At 37.2% G+C, this 18,140-nt stretch overlaps 1 protein-coding gene across 1 annotated transcript in view; it reads left to right on the top strand.

Moving 5' to 3' along the window:
* The first annotated feature begins 12,423 nt into the window (after positions 1 to 12,423).
* The window catches only part of LOC127647257 (syntaxin-binding protein 4-like), a 68,443-nt gene continuing 62,726 nt past the window's right edge, over positions 12,424 to 18,140 (top strand). The window contains exon 1 of the mRNA XM_052131400.1: positions 12,424 to 12,577. Coding sequence (XP_051987360.1) covers positions 12,513 to 12,577 — 65 coding nt within the window. The 5' untranslated portion in view covers positions 12,424 to 12,512. The remainder of the gene's footprint in view (positions 12,578 to 18,140) is intronic.

The raw sequence follows: 18,140 nt of genomic DNA, 5'->3' as shown, positions 1-18,140 counted from the left end.
TCTCTGACCGTCAGGAGTAGTCGTGCTTGAAACCATCAACCCAAGTTAAAGTACGGTCTGCTATCCGCCCCTTTCAGTGAAACATACCTGCAGCCTATCAAAACAGAGGCGTCGCCCCCTTTTCTTCTGTGTACAGTTTCATGCAATTCTATTCTAGCCTGTCCAACATTCAAAGCAGACTTTTACAGAACAATGGGCAGACAACAAACGATAAAAAAACTGTAAAAATGCTATATGTACAAATGTTAATTGATTAACGAGTATTAAAACATACAGGACATTTTATATATATATAATATATAATTTAATATATATATATATATTAAAAGAAAATAAAGCAGGTTTTACAATAAAATGTTGGAAATTACACATTTCTAGATGTAAAAAGTATGATTGTTCTATAATTAATGGGAAAAATGTGCATTGTTTATAGAGTGCATGTAATTTTTACAATAAACGATTGTTAAAATTACAGTAAATAAAATAAATAAATCAGGCATTCCCAACATTCCCTGCATGACCCATCATATTTCATTATATTTATGGGAATAGTTATGTTTCTTCTTATTTGTATGTACAGTGGAATGTTCTGTGTTATGTTTAATGTAGTTTAGTTAATGTTTATAATTTTAATATGTTACCCTGATGTTATTTAGTGTTTGTGTGAGTGACACTGAGCACTGTCTCTACATGTTTATTGGTCATTGCTCCTGAAAGAGTCATATTGGTGAACTTCATGTCATCATGTGCCCTTCTGTAATTTTATCAGTGATTAACAAATACCTTATAAAGTAAAATGTAGATATTTTCAGTTTCAGAAGGTTAATATCAAGTTTACATTTTTTTAAATGTAAATTTATCAGATTTTGTATTCATTTTTACAGTGCTAATGTGGTCATGTATATTACAACAGTTTTAAACTGTAAAATGTACAGGTTGTTCTTTAAAGATTTAAAAACAAATATATATTTTTACTGTATTTTTTACATAATAATTCTGGCAACCACAACTGACAGTTGTTTTTTGTAAAAACAGGCCATAACATTATAACTTTTATTTCTTTCATTAGTAATGGCTTTTGTGTAAACACAACATAAACATATGCAGGGTAGTACAAATGCAGTTTGTATTGTTTGTTGATGACTTTTTGCAGCCATGGCACTGAAGACTGACATAAATCATCCCCCACTCATTTTGCTCATGTGTCAACTCAACAGAGATTACATAACCAGTCCAGCCTTTGTTTGGGATGCAGACACTTTGAGACTCAGTGCAAACATTCATAAAGAGTTTTAAAGGCCAAATCTGTTCCTTGAAAGCATGTTGTACCCCATGCATCATATCTGTTAAATCAGCCTGATGCTTCCTAAAACATCCAGTATGGGAGTTTTCATTTTTATATTTGTTAAATCTCTTCAACACTTTTTAAATGCATCTGCTATATCTGAAGTTCAAAACGTGGCTGCATGCAGAGAGCAACTGAGAAAAGTTGATAGGGGATCCATCTTAACTCCAACAGAGGAAAAGTAATGAGTAATGGGTATAGTTGGGTGAATAGAAACAGTGAGTCACCGGGAGGTGTGTGTATGTGTGCATTTGTGTGTGTTCCAGTGCCTGTTTTTGAATGGCAGCAGATGGAAACTCAAGAGCAATTCCGGTTTGATTATCTCTCTTGCTATATTTTATACAGCATGCCTCTCACGATATACAGTAAATAATAAAAGACAAATTTAACAGACATTATATAAAGATTAAAGACAAACAAAAAATAGGATAGTGTCCACAGGTGTCTACTAGCTTTAGCCCTTAGGCAGTGATCATCTGCACTGACCGCAAGCCAAATTCAAATAAAAAATATGATTACATTATGCAAATCTTATACATCATTTCACCTTGCCTGAGTATTCTCAGACTCAGAGAAACTTAGAACCTTGATGGAAAAAGCTCTGTTCTAGTAGGGAAGCACAAAATATCAGCACTATATCAGTTATTAGTATTGATCGATAACGATACTTGTCAGCCAAATATTGGATATTTATTATTGAAATGTGTTTGGATATTTACCTTCAGAAAATAATTAACTGGGGGCAATCATTTGTTAATGTTAAAGTCAATCCTGACATCATAATGCGTTCTGAATAACCTGTTTTCTAATTTTCCATAAATGGTCTTGGTGGACTGGGAAAGGAATTTTGTGTAATAATATAGTTATTTTGTTTTTTGACTAAATAGAATGTTGGTGTGTTACTAATACATATGGTTTGCTGGTGAAACAAATATGCTTGTTGTTGTATTCTACTAATTGAGAATCTTTCCAACAATATATTATCCTATTTCATACATTTTGAAATGGAACGCTTCTAACAGCAAATGTCCCTTGTATGCAGTTAAAAAAGTCCAGATTCTAAGCATTTAAATGACACATAGTTGGTGTCAAGTGAGTAGTTTCTATTGAATTAGCTAGCCACTTCAGTTTAAAAGTTTAAAACATAAAATGTGAAATTATCAGTTATCATCAGTATTGGCCCAGAAATTCCATATTAGTGAATCCCTACTTGCATGTTGGGCTTGTGCAACCTAGTCTCATAGAATCATGCAACTATACCTACATTTTTGCTAAATGATTTTTAAACGTGACTCGTTGTAGTCTACATATCGCAGGACTTTCCTGGTGAAATGAACGAACACTAGAGGTGCTACAACAGCAATGACTTTTATTCCTTTATCATGAGTACAATGGAAGATTATCAATTCAAAAACATATATTTTCGCCCTGTTCCTCACACAGTGTTATCTTTTGATGTCTAAACACTTATTCAAATTCTTGACTTGTAAGGCAATACATCTGGCATGAAATAACCAACTATATTTACTAACATATTCCAATGCGATCAAATTGTGTGGTAACTCAATTGATTGTGTGTTTTGCTTGCAATGTAGAAGACCATTCACATTCATGGGTAAGATCAATTTTTAAGTCCCTTTTTAATCTAAATGTTCAGATGTGAAAGTGAAACTAAACAGGCATCACATGTGATGTTCAGATGTGAAAGTGAAGATTTAGAGAAAAAAAAAGACTTAAATATTGATAATTTTCTAGTCACGTCACTTCTGAAGATATGGATTTAACCACTGGAGTCTTATGGATTACTTTTATGCTGCCTTTATGTGATTTTTGCAGCTTCAAAGTTCTCACCAACAATCAATTGCATTGACTGGACCTACAGAGCTGAGATATTCTTCTAAAAATCTTCTGCAAAAGAAAGCAAGCCATGTTTCTGGAATGGCATGACTGTGAGTAAATGATGAGAGAATTTTCATTTTTGTGTGAATTGTCCCTTTAAATAAAAATAACTAGACAATTGGCAAAATATCCCTTTTATTTATTTTGTGTGTAAGAAAAAGTTATGGGGGGATATGGGGGGTGCCACATAGGATCTTGCCTAGGGCACCAAGTAAGCCAAAACTGCCACAGAGTTTAGAGTAAGGAGATACAGTAGATTTTGTTCATGTAAAACTCTATGGAGCATTAACCTTAAAAACCTCATTGCATAGTGGACATTTCACCTCAGAACTGCTAAGATTCATGTAATAGCCACATAATATCAATTTGCAAAAATGTTGTCACAGTAAAGTCATTTTCAATAAGATCAGGCTGGGCTATTCTCATCAGTACTCCCATCTTTACAAATTCCTTTAAATGCCTGGCACAGTTTTCTACATTGCAAAAATAATAATAATAATAATAATAATAATAATAATAATATACATTTAGAATATATACATGCAAATAATGTGATTGTGCATTGGAATACAGTGTGTAAATGCACTGTCAATATACACTCACCTAAAGGATTATTAGGAACACCATACTAATACTGTGTTTGACCCCCTTTCGCCTTCAGAACTGCCTTAATTCTACGTGGCATTGATTCAACAGCATTCTTTAGAAATGTTGGCCCATATTGATAGGATAGCATCTTGCAGTTGATGGAGATTTGTGGGATGCACATCCAGGGCACGAAGCTCCCGTTCCACCACATCCCAAAGATGCTCTATTGGGTTGAGATCTGGTGACTGTGGGGGCCATTTTAGTACAGTGAACTCATTGTCATGTTCAAGAAACCAATTTGAAATGATTCGAGCTTTGTAACATGGTGCATTATCCTGCTGGAAGTAGCCATCAGAGGATGGGTACATGGTGGCCATAAAGGGATGGACATGGTCAGAAACAATGTTCAGGTAGGCCGTGGCATTTAAACGATGCCCAATTGGCACTAAGGGGCCTAAAGTGTGCCAAGAAAACATCCCCCACACCATTACACCACCATCAGCAGCCTGCACAGTGGTAACAAGGCATGATGGATCCATGTTCTCATTCTGTTTACGCCAAATTCTGACTCTACCATCTGAATGTCTCAACAGAAATTGAGACTCATCAGACCAGGCAACATTTTTCCAGTCTTCAACTGTCCAATTTTGGTGAGCTCTTGCAAATTGTAGCCTCTTTTTCCTATTTGTATTGGAGATGAGTGGTACCCGGTGGGGTCTTCTGCTGTTGTAGCCCATCCGCATCAAGGTTGTGCGTGTTGTGGCTTCACAAATGCTTTGCTGCATACCTCGGTTGTAACGAGTGGTTATTTCAGGCAAAGTTGCTCTTCTATCAGCTTGAATCAGTCGGCCCATTCTCCTCTGACCTCTAGCATCAACAAGGCATTTTCAGCCCACAGGACTGCCGCATACTGGATGTTTTTCCTTTTCACACCATTCTTTGTAAACCCTAGAAATGGTTGTGCTTGAAAATCCCAGTAACTGAGCAGATTGTGAAATACTCAGACCGGCCCGTCTGGCACCAACAACCATGCCACGCTCAAAATTGCTTAAATCACCTTTCTTTCCCATTCTGACATTCAGTTTGGAGTTCAGGAGATTGTCTTGACCAGGACCACACCCCTAAATGCATTGAAGCAACTGCCATGTGATTGGTTGATTAGATAATTGCATTAATGAGAACTTGAACAGGTGTTCCTAATAATCCTTTAGGTGAGTGTATAACAGAAGTGAAAAAACAAGATAACCCATTCATTGTTCACTGTATTAACTGTGACAAGCACCTTCATTTTGCCTACCGTTTAATTTGTTATAGTAATGTTTTTTTTTAATAGACAATAGCTGCACAGAAAAGTGATATCTTTACACGAATGCCCAAAGATAAGCTGCAGCTATGGAGGTCTTGTGTGAGGTTGGCTAGGAGTGAACCACACAGGAACACAGTCCATTCCAGGGGCTTAAATATTAACTTAGTCTTTTAGCCAAACGTCCCCAGCAGCTTTTGCATACTACACCTCCTATAGGACAATCATTTAAAATGCTTAATATGTGTGAATGGGTTTTACTCTTTTGTTTATATTTAGAACTTTAAATGTTCCATCTATTTCATCTGCCCACAGCGTACTTTTAGGCTAAATTGTCTTTGATTGTTTAACTTGTGTTTCCACATTCTATGTGTTACACATGAGCTAAGTGAAAAGGGCAAGAAATTTTTTTTTTTGTCATCACACAATGCAAAGGAATAGATATTTGCATGCTCTGCTAACAATGAATAACACGCTGTCTGTGGGTTTTAAACCAGTAATTTATGAAACAGGTGAAAGGGGAGGGATACCCTTACACACCCAGAATGAAGGTGAGGGATGGAGCTAATGTTCAGAAGTCTAGCCTTGCATGTGTGCATTATAGCATGAACAGTTTAGCAGTGCAACACTGTGTATTTGGTTATTTAGCATTTTTCTGCTAGGATGGGCCTATTTTGCATAAGGTGTGTTGAGTTGTAATGAATGTTGTAATGATGGTCATGTGAGCAATCAGTCATCATCCAACGGACTCATTAAGTGGCAGGGGGAACTAATGAAAGTTAATTCTCTTTGGACTAGAGTCTTGTCCGAGGCACAAGTGTAATCTGAACTATGGGGTGTGTTCAGCATCGCATGCCTCACAGTGCAAGGTGCATTATCCAAAGATGAGTGGGAGAACAAGGTATTTCAAACATGTTGTAGGCTTTCAACCAAAACAGACATACATGACAGTTTCAGTTTAAGAATGAAGCATGTGTGTCATACCAAGAATGACTCAAATGCCGGAGCCATTAATAGGCTACAATAAATGTATACTGTATAACATCTGAAATATTGATTTAAAACTTAAATGAAAACTAAATGTAAGTGAGATAAAACAATGAATAGCTGTGGAAATCTCCATTGCCAGTCTTCTGATGTGAAATGAGAGAGGATTGTCTGCTGTCCGGGTGTGAAGATATAAGGCTCAATGACAGGAGTGTCAGCACCTGTTTTGTTAAATACACAAGGAAATTCTCTAACTAGAGAAGGTGTGTTACACAGTTTCTCATTGCTATATGTGCCTTAAAAATCCAAGAAAGTATGATAAGACATTGTTTGTGACAATACGGCACTACAACTGATGTCTCTGTGGGGGACAAGCTTCAGTGAAGAAGCCTTGTTTAACACCCGTTTTTCTTGCAGATAAATGTGACATTGAGATACCACAGGCAGATTAATTAGCTCCCACTTCTTTAGGTCAAAGAGGAGCATTTACAACTACTGAAACTACAATTTCAACACAGCGATAGGCCAAGATAAGTTGATTTTTGTACTCTCTTCACCTTTAAGTTTTGTGTTTTTAGTGTTGTTGCATTATCATTTGCTCATCTTATCCATAAAAAAATCATTTAAAATACTTCAGTTGAATCAATTTGCAGTATCTATTCTCTATCTTTGTAATTACATTACGCTGTTACGAGTTAAATAAAATCAATATCAACTTATAGTGTTTTATGTGATAATATGTGTAACTAGGCCTAAAATACAATAATAAGAACCATGTCAGATGTTACAAATAAAGGACAATTGGCACATTTGACATTTCTGTGGCATTTTTGCCCCGTGTTATTTTCTGTCGATAGCATCTCCATGCTGTTTGGAATCTCGTTGGGGCATGCAAGTTTGGTCAAAAGAATGGCTGAATTTTCTACTCTGAATCCTTCCTGCAACTTTAGACAAAGCAGGAAGCCAAGGCTCAGTGAGTTTGAAAACCACCCAAAGACCTTCTGACACATAAACCTGCTGTGTTGCAGCAATCCTGTTATTTCCCAGCCACAGTTCAGCCAACCAGACTAGCCGTGGTCTGAAATCCCCAGCAAAAAAATAGTAATTATTATCGGCCACTATTGACTAATCACTCTTTTCTTTCCTTCAGAATGTGCTTTTGTTGGCAGTGCAATCCTTCTCAGTTTATATGATGCTGTCGGTTGGGAATTTATTTTTCAAGTTATGGATAGATTTTGGTTCGGTAGAGGATTTGTACATGCATAAAGACATAATACTCATCTCCGACAGCTATGATAAAAATCAACGGTATTCTTTCTAATTCAATAGTTTTACAATGAGAATGTAGACAGGGTTGTCCCATTAGCCTGACTCTTTAATGAACCCTGGGCTCAAACAATTAGACAGGATAGTGGTTTAGAGGGGATAATTATAGGGGGGAACAGAATACAAAGTCTGTTTGTACGCAGATGATGTACTAGTGACACTACAAAACCAAGGCTCAGGCGTGCATTTGTTTATGGGAACTACTCTAGATGTGCACTCAATATTCATAAGACTCAGGCCTAAATTATGATTATGACACTAAATTATGTTCCTACCCAAGAACAGGCAAATAAGTATAATTTAAATTGGAATTTACCATATATTCAGTATCTTGGGATATACTTACCGAAGGATATGTTCTCTTTGTATACCCTAAATTACAACCGAATAAACAAGAAAATAGATAATGATTTGGACAGATGGGCCTTTCTTCCCCTGGACATGGGCAGCAGGGTAAGATCTATTAAGACAAATATTTTACCCAAACTAATATACTTACAGCTCTGCCAGTTGAGGTCCCTTGTGTACAGTTTAGAGATTGGGACAAACATATTTCCAGATTTATATGGAATAACAGTAGACCTTGAGTAAGATACTCAACCCAGCAGTGCCAGTCCTACCCCATTTGGCACCCTACGCGAGACCCTCCAGCCCCCCCCACACACACACTAAAATTATTAGAGAGCTATGTATAACTTTTTACACAAAAATGTGCAAATTAACACATAATACATCCTAATGTGTGCAAACCCAAACTAGCAAAACATCAGTTATAACAATGTTGGGAAGAAGTATGCAAGTGCATGTTATGGCTTCTTAATTAGGCATCATAATTGAGTATCACTGTATATAGGAATAACTTTAATGTAAAATGCACGTAAACCAAGACAAATGGTCTAAGATGTAAAAAAAAAAAGGCACACTGTCCTAAAGATCTAGTCACATTGTACAGTATATTTCACAGCAGGCACATTTATAGGCTTTCATCATTACTGGAGAGTCTGGGGCCCATCAAGTACACAATCTATTGTACTATGATGTTGTAGGGGGGTTTAAAATTATTTATTTTATTTATTCATTTAGCAAAAACTGCACCAAAGCACTCAGTTCTGGTGAATTAAGGAGCATCATTTTCTTTAGTGCCTAGATATATATTAGCCTTTATACAATATATTGTGTAGCATTAATTTCACATTATACAGCACAAGATGGTTTATCAAAGTTACCTTACTCCAAAGCCTGCTGTGGCAGAATTGTTGTTCAGTATGTTAAAACCTTGGTATTTTTATAATACAATAGGCCTATACTATGGTATATATTTGGAAGGCTACTCCAAAGAACATGTCCAAAATATATGGCATTGGTTTGGTTTTGGTACTTTTAAGCACTTTCATGTAATGTTTTTTGATACACTATTATTTAGAAAGCATCTTTACCTGCAGTAGACAATCATTCACGAGCTGCACAAGCACATGATCTTCATCACTGGCAAATGACTGAATGCAGCTGCAGGTTTTGTTTCAATGAACTGTAAGTAAATATTCACTTCATTCAGCGTTGTTTTTGTTCTCTGTCTTCTAAAGCATCCCGTTACTGTTTTACTGCATGACAAATAACTTCAAACGATTCAGCACACATGTTAGACAAATTCATTGAGAAGATTAGACACAAAAGACTGATTAATTCATGCATCGGGCATCACTTCGATTCACAATGTGTCATCGGAACACAGGGGGCATTTTGTTAGACACAGATTGAACACTACTTATTTGCTCGGTAGATCGGCGCCCCCGAAGCGATGTTGCCCTAGGCGCTCGCCTATGTCGCCTAATGGGTTGACCGGCCCTACAACCCTGCAACTACAGAGAGAGAGGGGAGGCATGGTATTACTGAATCCTAATGGATTATTAGTTGCCCTACAGTTAGTCCAATCTATGGAAAGATATAGAATTATCCTTGATGAACACACAATACAGTCGGTTCTGGGTTGTTTAGACTGGGTGAAGGACATATATCAGTTACAAAATCAATGTGTTGGCCAATCTGTTAAGCTGTAGATAGAGCTGGTTAAACGTTTCTAGCCTTACAGAGGGGTAAAAGTACTGGGTTGGCTGGCTTATGATCCACATTTTAAAATTACACTCTACGAATGCAGCATCTATTCAAGAAATGTATGTTATGACAACATCTACTGTATATACACCTTTTAGTTGTTGGTGTTTTAAATCTGCATTGTTCAGCTCCGTGCAGTGTTCCGCTGCATTCAACGTGCAGTCTCACGTGTCAAAACAACCACCACGAGGCATCAGTGATAGTTTTTATTTCGCCTCTAGAGGCCGCTCTCATACTGTATAACGACAGCGCACCCTTTCCAGCCACTCCAGCACAGGACACAACAGGGGAAAGTATCGGTGTGGATTTTTGCCGCTAACCAATAGTTCCAGAAATCGTTATCGGTGCCGATTAATCGGCAAAACGGATATATCGATCGACCTCTACTCCAAGGAAATTGGATTGTTACACACAAGAAATGGACACTGACTAGAACTCCTTTAAAAAAATTGTTCTCTCTATTGAAACAGTTTATTTGTACCACATGGTTGCTGATTCCTTTGTAAGACCTCATGTTTTTTTATTTATTTATTTTTTTATGTATAATATAAAAATACAAAAAAAAAAATAAAGTATATGTAAAAAAATTATTTGCTTTTGTTTTAGAAGCCTGGCAGATAACATAAGATAATGTATGGCCGAAAGCAGACATGTCAGTGCAACAAGTACAGTATATAAAAGGGTGGCACTGACATATACAGGTGACAACCACACCCAGGTCAAGCATGAGAATGAGGAGAAACCAGCTTGGCTGGGTCAAACATTGCAGACAGTGCAGCCCCACCTACAGTACATTCTAGAACGGGAAGGCTTGGAGAAAACCAGACAATCCTGACCAGCCCCAACCAACCCTCAGTCATTTATATAAATTAAAATGTGTGTTAAGTATGCATTTTTAGAAGTCATCAGAGGTTTTATTTTTATTTTTTATTTGTATAATGTTCTTATGTCATTATGTTTCTAACATGCTGTGTTGTTGAAAACATACTAAATGGTTCTTGTAGGGAATCTGCTTTCAATAATTGTTTTCTGTATGGCTAAGATTGAGATGGCGCATTGCCTTTAAGATTAGGGGAAGAATGTTGACAGAGAGTGACAGTGTAAGAGCTACGATATGCACTGATCTACTATGCTATCTGAAACAGGCTGCCTCGCCCATTCCATCACTTTACACCTCACCGCATGACCTTTTTAAATGTCAAGTATTGAAGTCACTGTAAAACTAAGCTCCATTAAGGGAAACTTAATTGTTTTTTAGGCAGGATATGATACAGGAAGATATTAAGAGTCCATAATAAATTGTTTAATGAGGATAAAGTTTATGTGGAATCAATGTCTCTTATTTTAAATACGAGTTAAATACAGGCCTTAAATGATGCGCACTTGGATTAAACAATAGTATATAAACATACAGAATAAGTTTCAGCCATCTGCAACATAGTGGATGAATAAATGGGTGAATCTCACGTAGAGATGCCCAGGTCACACAAAAAAAGACAGTTCTCATTACTATAATGTGAAATATAGAGTAGCATTGTCATTCATGTAACATGAATAATTATTAATTGATTCTAAAATTATTTTGAAAAATCATTGGAAAACGGAATTGGTATTTTTACTGCAGTATGAGAATCAGAATTAAAAATAACACAAATTACAGTCATGAGAACTGGGGTCAAATGTTCTTAATTGTCCTAAAAATTATGTCAAAATGTTAAAAATGTCATAGGTCCTCATAATAGACTACATTTGCTTTATAAAAAAAAATCGAAAGTTTTGTAAGATTCACTCAAGTATGCATGTAAGGAGCCTGAAGCATGACATGGCTAAAGTGCACACACTGTACTGTATACTGTAAGGTGTCAGCAATAGATACTAATAGATGTGCACTGTTCTCAGGTTACCAATCTTTACCACTAGGGGGAGTCTCTTCGACAGCTACTGTATATTGATAAGCTATATAAAGTGTTTTCATTTGTCAACACTTTTGCACTGTCCAGTTTTAAGGCATTTAAGTTTGATGTCATAAATCCACCCATCCCATGCATTTTTTGGTAACACTTTACAATGAGGTTCCATTTGTGAACGTTAATAAACAACAATAGTAAACAGGAAATACAATGAACAATACTTTCACATCATATGTTTATATTAGTTCATGTTAATTTCAAACTAATACATTTTTTTAATTAAAAGTTAGAAACTAACACAAACTAACAATTAACAATTGAACTAACATGAACAAATATGATTAAATGCTGTAAAAATATAGGCTATTGCTAATTGTTTGTTCATGATACCTAATGCAGAGTAAACAAAGGGATAAATGTAGACAATGGTTTTGATTTACAGTAGAAGGATTACAGAGACCGATATTTGTGTCACAAACAAATGTCTATATGAGGAAATTGGAAACCTCCCTTGTGTTTGGCTTCAGGACAATGGATCTCTTAGGACAGGTCAACAGCAGGACTATTAATCACAGTTACCTGAAGTAGCATTGCCAGATGTAATCTCAAATCTTTGTATATTCTACATAAGATGTGTCTTAAAGTTTAGTGAGTTGACAACAATTGTTTTGGACATTCAGCCAAAGTAGACAGATTTTTAGACGCATCTTAATATACAGCCTATACCGTCATTGCTTTTTTAAGGTCAGAGTAATGTGACCGGTGTGGCTGTCGGCAAGATGTATATTTTGTCCAACAGACGGCCAGGTCAGTATGAAAACCACGTGTCTTACAGATTAGAAGCGGGCATAGTTAAGTCTGGCACTTGCTGTATTATTGATTTAATGCTGAATGAATGCTGACTCTTGAACGTGCTCAGGCTGTGAATCAGACACGACATGAAATCGCGGTGATGCGTCTGATGCAAATATTTGGAGGCACCGTTTAATTCCGTGACAGAGGATTCGGAGGACAATATTTCAACCCGTTTGTGTTTGATGCAATGTCCTATCTGAACCCCCGGGGGAGAGAACTCGAGCGCTTTGATGGACTTTCGCTCATTTACTGGTAAGATTTCATAATGGTTGTAGAGTTTTACAGTGTCTTTTTTATTGTCTTTTACATTTCTTTATAAATCTGCATCAATTGAATGTTGCTTAACACTTTTTAACATGCGTCTGTTTCGCTTGGACATTACTGGTCAACAGTAAAATTACTCATAGAGATGATCTATCTTAATTATGTTACTGTAAAAAGGTAATAAGGATAATTTGTAGGGAAAAGCATCAGCAATATCTTTTTCACGTGACGTTCTAAATGGTGGATCGCGTGAGGTGCCGCTATTCCACTGAAACAACTTGAATCGCGATATAACAGGTAAACGTGAGCAGTTCCAAACATATTTCGAGAAAACATCCACAGATAGCCGTTTAAAAAAAATATATATATATATTGTGGCATGAAATTGTAGGCTATGTGTGGGACTGTTTCAAAGTCTTAACAGAAATAATAGCAAGAGAATCGCGCGTCAAGTTGAAAGTGTATTGCGAAAATTTAAATGACGTAAAATTAGTTACCATTGAGCTGCAAATTTATGGAAACCATATCTTCTTCGTGTTTTAAAATGTTTTGTGTACAGCAAAAAGGCATTACCAACATGTTGGTGTTAATTAAAGTGAACATATATCACTGTAGCGCTTAAACAAACTCTGGAAAGTGTCAACAGGCTTCAAATTAAATTAAAACGTATTAATTGCATAACGGATATTAGACGCACATCCTAGCAGGTGATGAGGTCGGTGTATGAGTGGCATGAGTAGAAGCATTTCTGCGATCATTCTTGACTAGGCTCTTTACTATCATGACAGAAATATTAAAGCTACAATATCTGAAGAATAGCTGACAGTGCTTACCTGGGAATGAATCTGCCTAGTGACGTGCTAAATTTAGAGTTTGGTGACCAGGACAAGAGTAGACTATTGGGAAGAGTTCGAGGAGACTACTTAGAGGGACAGAGAATGATGCTGTCCCATGACCTGAAGTGACACAAAGGATAAACATCACAACAACTCACCAATGCACATCTACATCAGTTAGCCTATGAGTTTACCAATCGTGATTTAACATAAGTTAAATATTGCAACAGATTTAATTAATTTGTTTTAAACCACAAGGTAATTTATTGCTCACATATGCTCTGCTAAACAGAATTAGAACTGAAGCCATGATGTAGTTTTGCAGAATGATTTTAGGGATATTTAAATAGCATAATAACATCTATAGCCTATAGAATTGGTGTTGAAATTATTTTATTATGCTGCATAATCTTTTGGGTGAATAATTCTAATATAGATCTGCTTTTCCAATGTGCTTTCTAAAATAAGGCCCTGTTTAGTTTATCAAAACAACATCATTTTTTCTTTGACATTGAAAAATTGTATAGTTAATGAGTACTTTAACTTAATGTTAGAGACATTACAACTCTTATCTGAAATGATTATACATATTGTATCTACAATTAATCATTCTTTAGATACTTATATGTATTTTGTGCATTATGTGACAGCAGATTAAAGATGTTAACAAATGTACGGTACACACACTGGCTGATTTACTACTCTTTTTTTTTATATGACTGGTTTACATGAAACCCTGATGTTAATCATATAACCACACCGCATGACAATGTGCTTAATCATTGATTCATTATCTCTGACTCTGAGCATATTTCTCAGCAATATGTACCATGTGTGCAATATTACAATATACCCAATAACAACGGTTTATCTGGCAAAGGTTTAAGGTGTATTTGTGTGTTTTTTTTGTTGTTGCTAGTAACCATAATCAATAAATCATCTTTTTGCTGATTACAATCTTTTAGCTGCCTTGTTGTTTTTGATCCTACATAGTAATGAAGCATAATTACGAGGTCTCGCGTAGTTTTTGTTCTGTCAGCTTTGCTGTGGTCCATTGATTTCTGCCCACATCTCATGAGGAAACTCTGCTCTTTACAGCAGTGTTGTTATAATTTCAAAAAGAACACATGCATATATTTATTACATTGAGTTGGCTTTTTTGTGTCATGGTTCTTGTGGGTCTATCTGTTTTTTGTCCTGTGTAGCTGCTTGTTGTTGTTTCTCCCTCATGCGCTGTCCTCCCACACATGATCGATGTAATTTGCGTCTACACGGAGAAGCTCATTCGCACCATTCACGAGCTGATTATCTCCACCTGTCCCTCATTTTCCCCTGCCTATTTATTCCCCTTTGTTTCTGGTGTTCAGTGCCAGATTTACGTTTCATGTCCGCGTTTCAGTCTTGCCTGTCAGTCGGTCTTGTTTTGTTTGTTTTTCTGTCACAGTTTCTCAGTCAAGTTTTGTTCCTGTCATCGACCATCTCTGGATTACCACTCTGTGGATTGTTCATTGGACTGTCTTAACGGTTACTTACCGCCAGCTCTCCGCCCGGGTGTCCCACACGGTTCTTCCTCATCATCCTCACATCTGTTGGCGACCGGTCAACATCAGACTACTGCATCGAGTTTCGCACACTCGCTGCATCGTGCGGTTGGAACAAACAGGTGCTGTGGAACAGATTCCTGAGTGGGCTCTCCAACCAGGTCAAAGACGTGGCAGGGTTATTCATCATGTGGAAGAAGGATGGCTCCTTATGACTGCACTGATTATCGGGGGCTGAACGACATCACGGTAAAGAATCGCTATCGTTGGCAGTTGAAGTCTTTTGCAGGGATCCACTGTTTTCATGAATTTGGTCCTACGCAACGCTTACCTAATTTGGATAAGAGAGAGGGGCGAATGGAAGATGGCCTTTGACACACCCACTGGGCATTTTGAATATTTGGTTATGCCCTTTGGCCTTTCCAACACCTCGGTTATCTTCCAAGCACTCGTCAATGACGTGCACCGGGACATGTTCAACCGTTTCATGTTAATTTATCTTGATGGCCTTTTGATTTTAATATCAATGACCATGTCCAGCACGTCAGGTGGGGGCTTCAGCGACTGCTGGAGAATCGTCTGTTCATCGAGGTGGAGAAGTGTGAGTAATTATTCATTTTAATTTTAGTCATATCACCTCTGATGAGTCTAACCTCCACCAAGATGCATTTCTGTTGGTCTTCACAGGCGCAGTCTGGTTTTGAAAAACCTAAAGGCTGCTTTGGTTCAGCTCCCATTCTGATTAATCCTGACTCATCTCGCCAGTTTTTGGTGGAGGTTGACGTGTCAGAGGTTGGAGTGGGGGCGGTATTGTCCAAGAAATCTCTGTCAAACAAAAGGTGCATCGATTTCTTTTCTCATCGTCTTACCCCGACAGAGCGGATAATGACATTGGTAACAGGGAATTACTGGCTGTCAGGTTGGCATTGGCCGAGTGGCGTCAGTGGTTGGAGGGGTCAGGGGTCCCTTTCTTGTCGGATGTTAGTTGCGGTATCGAGTCCAAAGTCCGCTTAGCCTAATGTGACATCACCACTCCCGTGGAGTGCCAGCGAACCTGTTATTCGTTCCTGAGTCAGTCTGAACTCACATCCTCCAGTGGGGTCATTCCTCTGACCTGGCTTACCACCCAGGAGCTACTTGCACTCAGGCATTAGTTAAGAAGCTGTTCTCGTGGCTTTCGCTGGCGCGGGACATTTGTCGGTTCATTTCGGCCTGTCCAGTGTGCACCTGTGACAAGACTTCTGATTTACCCTGTCCAATAGTAACCCAGTTATTTTGAATGTGGCGGACCGGTTCTCGAAGGCGGCAAATTTGATTCCCCTCCCCACATTACCTTCAGCGAGGGAGACAGCGGCTATTGTCATTGATCACGTCTTTCACATTCATAGCCTCCTGATGGATATGGTCTCTGACAGGGGTCCCCAGTTTGTCTCTAAATTCTGTTGACAACTGCGACTGCAAGTCTGTCTTCTGGGTTTCATCCCCAGACCAATGTGCTGGCTGAGTAAGCCTACAACAATTATTATATTTCCATTTAATTGTGCATTAAATTGTTTCAATAAAGACTGTTTACTTTTATTATTTGCATCCTTGGGTCCTTCCTTTACTATTTGTTACACTGTGTTATTTTAGGCATGTATGGCTGCCATCCATTTTAATTTTGCAGTTTTAAACCTCATAATTGTATACTTAAAATTCTTAGTTTATAAAACATGAAATTGATCTCTCTTATTTTTAGCATTAAATATCTTAATTATGTGAACATCTGAATTGCTCATTTATTTTATTATTTCAGCAAAAATTAGGCCATTAAAAGACTAAAACACAACCCTTTTTATTTCGAACAATCCCTTTGATCATTCCTGCCCAAACACATTCAGTGGCAACATCAAGCATGACTAAAAGTTGATGATATGTCATGATATTCCCTGAAATGCCTTCCTGTGTGTTGCCTATGGAGGGCAGTCATGGGCCCAGGATGCAGCAGTCTGTAAACAGGTCAGACTGGCTTTTCAGACTGTTTCAGATTAACCCATTTCACAACACTGAGTGGTCCAGCATGGAAACTTGGCAAATATCAGAAGCACTCTCCCTCATCTACCATCATTCATTTCTGGAATGGGTGGCCTGTGAACTGAGCTTCCAGGATGAAAGACAAAAAAGAAGGAATGGCCAAAAACTGACATCAAATTAAAACGGTCACATCCAGCTGTAATGATTTCTCAATGTGGACTGGATTATCCAATAATCTGATAACAACACACTGTGCAGATATTGTGATTAAAGTTCTGATGCAATGGGTGTTTGCATGGCTGTTGGAAGAAAAAAGGAGGTCTCCGTCTATTATGGTGCATGATAGGTTAGGTTAGTGTCTGAATTTATTCGCATACAATGTGTAGGTGTACAGTATATAACTGCGTTATGTAGGCCTACTGTTTAAAAATGTATACATTTGATGAGTGGTTGATAGACATGACATGCTTTTTCTACATGTTCACGGTGTTCTAAATAAATACAAAGTTGAAAATTATCTTAAAATAAATGTTTAATTTGTTATTAAAATACTACATTAGTAGAGTGTGCAGTAATTTCTGTCAGCGCTTTTTCAAATAAACAAACATTTGTTGTGGCTTGAATTTTTTTTCTCTTGAATAAACCCCCCATTAAAAAATTTACAAATATTTTTTTTTTACTTTAAAATATATAAACATGTTTGTTTGTTTTTAAGTTCATGCATAAAACAAAGATATAACCCTGAGAAATAGGTAACATAACTTTTTTTTCATCCAATTGTTTACACACCTTCGTGGTGAAGTGGTATTTGCACAATCCACATTTTTGAATGGTTAGTTTTGTATTGTTCCTTAAAAAAAATGAATTAATAACTAACTAAAATATCTAAATTAAATGTTTATATAATTTTTCTGTAACCCGGACACACACACACAAGATGAGACAGTCACAATGTAAGTCAACAAACTGCTTTTATTGAAACAATAAAAGCAGGCAACAGTACAAACGGGCAAATCCAGTGAAGAGTTGTCGAGGGAAGCGTAGGGTCAAAAGCCGGGAATCAAAGAGAGTAAAGGGGCAAATCCGGGAGAGTAGTCGAGGGAGCGAGGGTCAAAGCCGGGATAAACAGGATCGAGAGGCGGGTAACTAACAAAGGGAGTA

Source organism: Xyrauchen texanus, chromosome 8 (genome assembly GCF_025860055.1).
Source record: "Xyrauchen texanus isolate HMW12.3.18 chromosome 8, RBS_HiC_50CHRs, whole genome shotgun sequence".
NCBI classification, from domain to species: domain Eukaryota; kingdom Metazoa; phylum Chordata; class Actinopteri; order Cypriniformes; family Catostomidae; genus Xyrauchen; species Xyrauchen texanus.
This window is presented reverse-complemented; position numbering and strand designations above follow the sequence as displayed.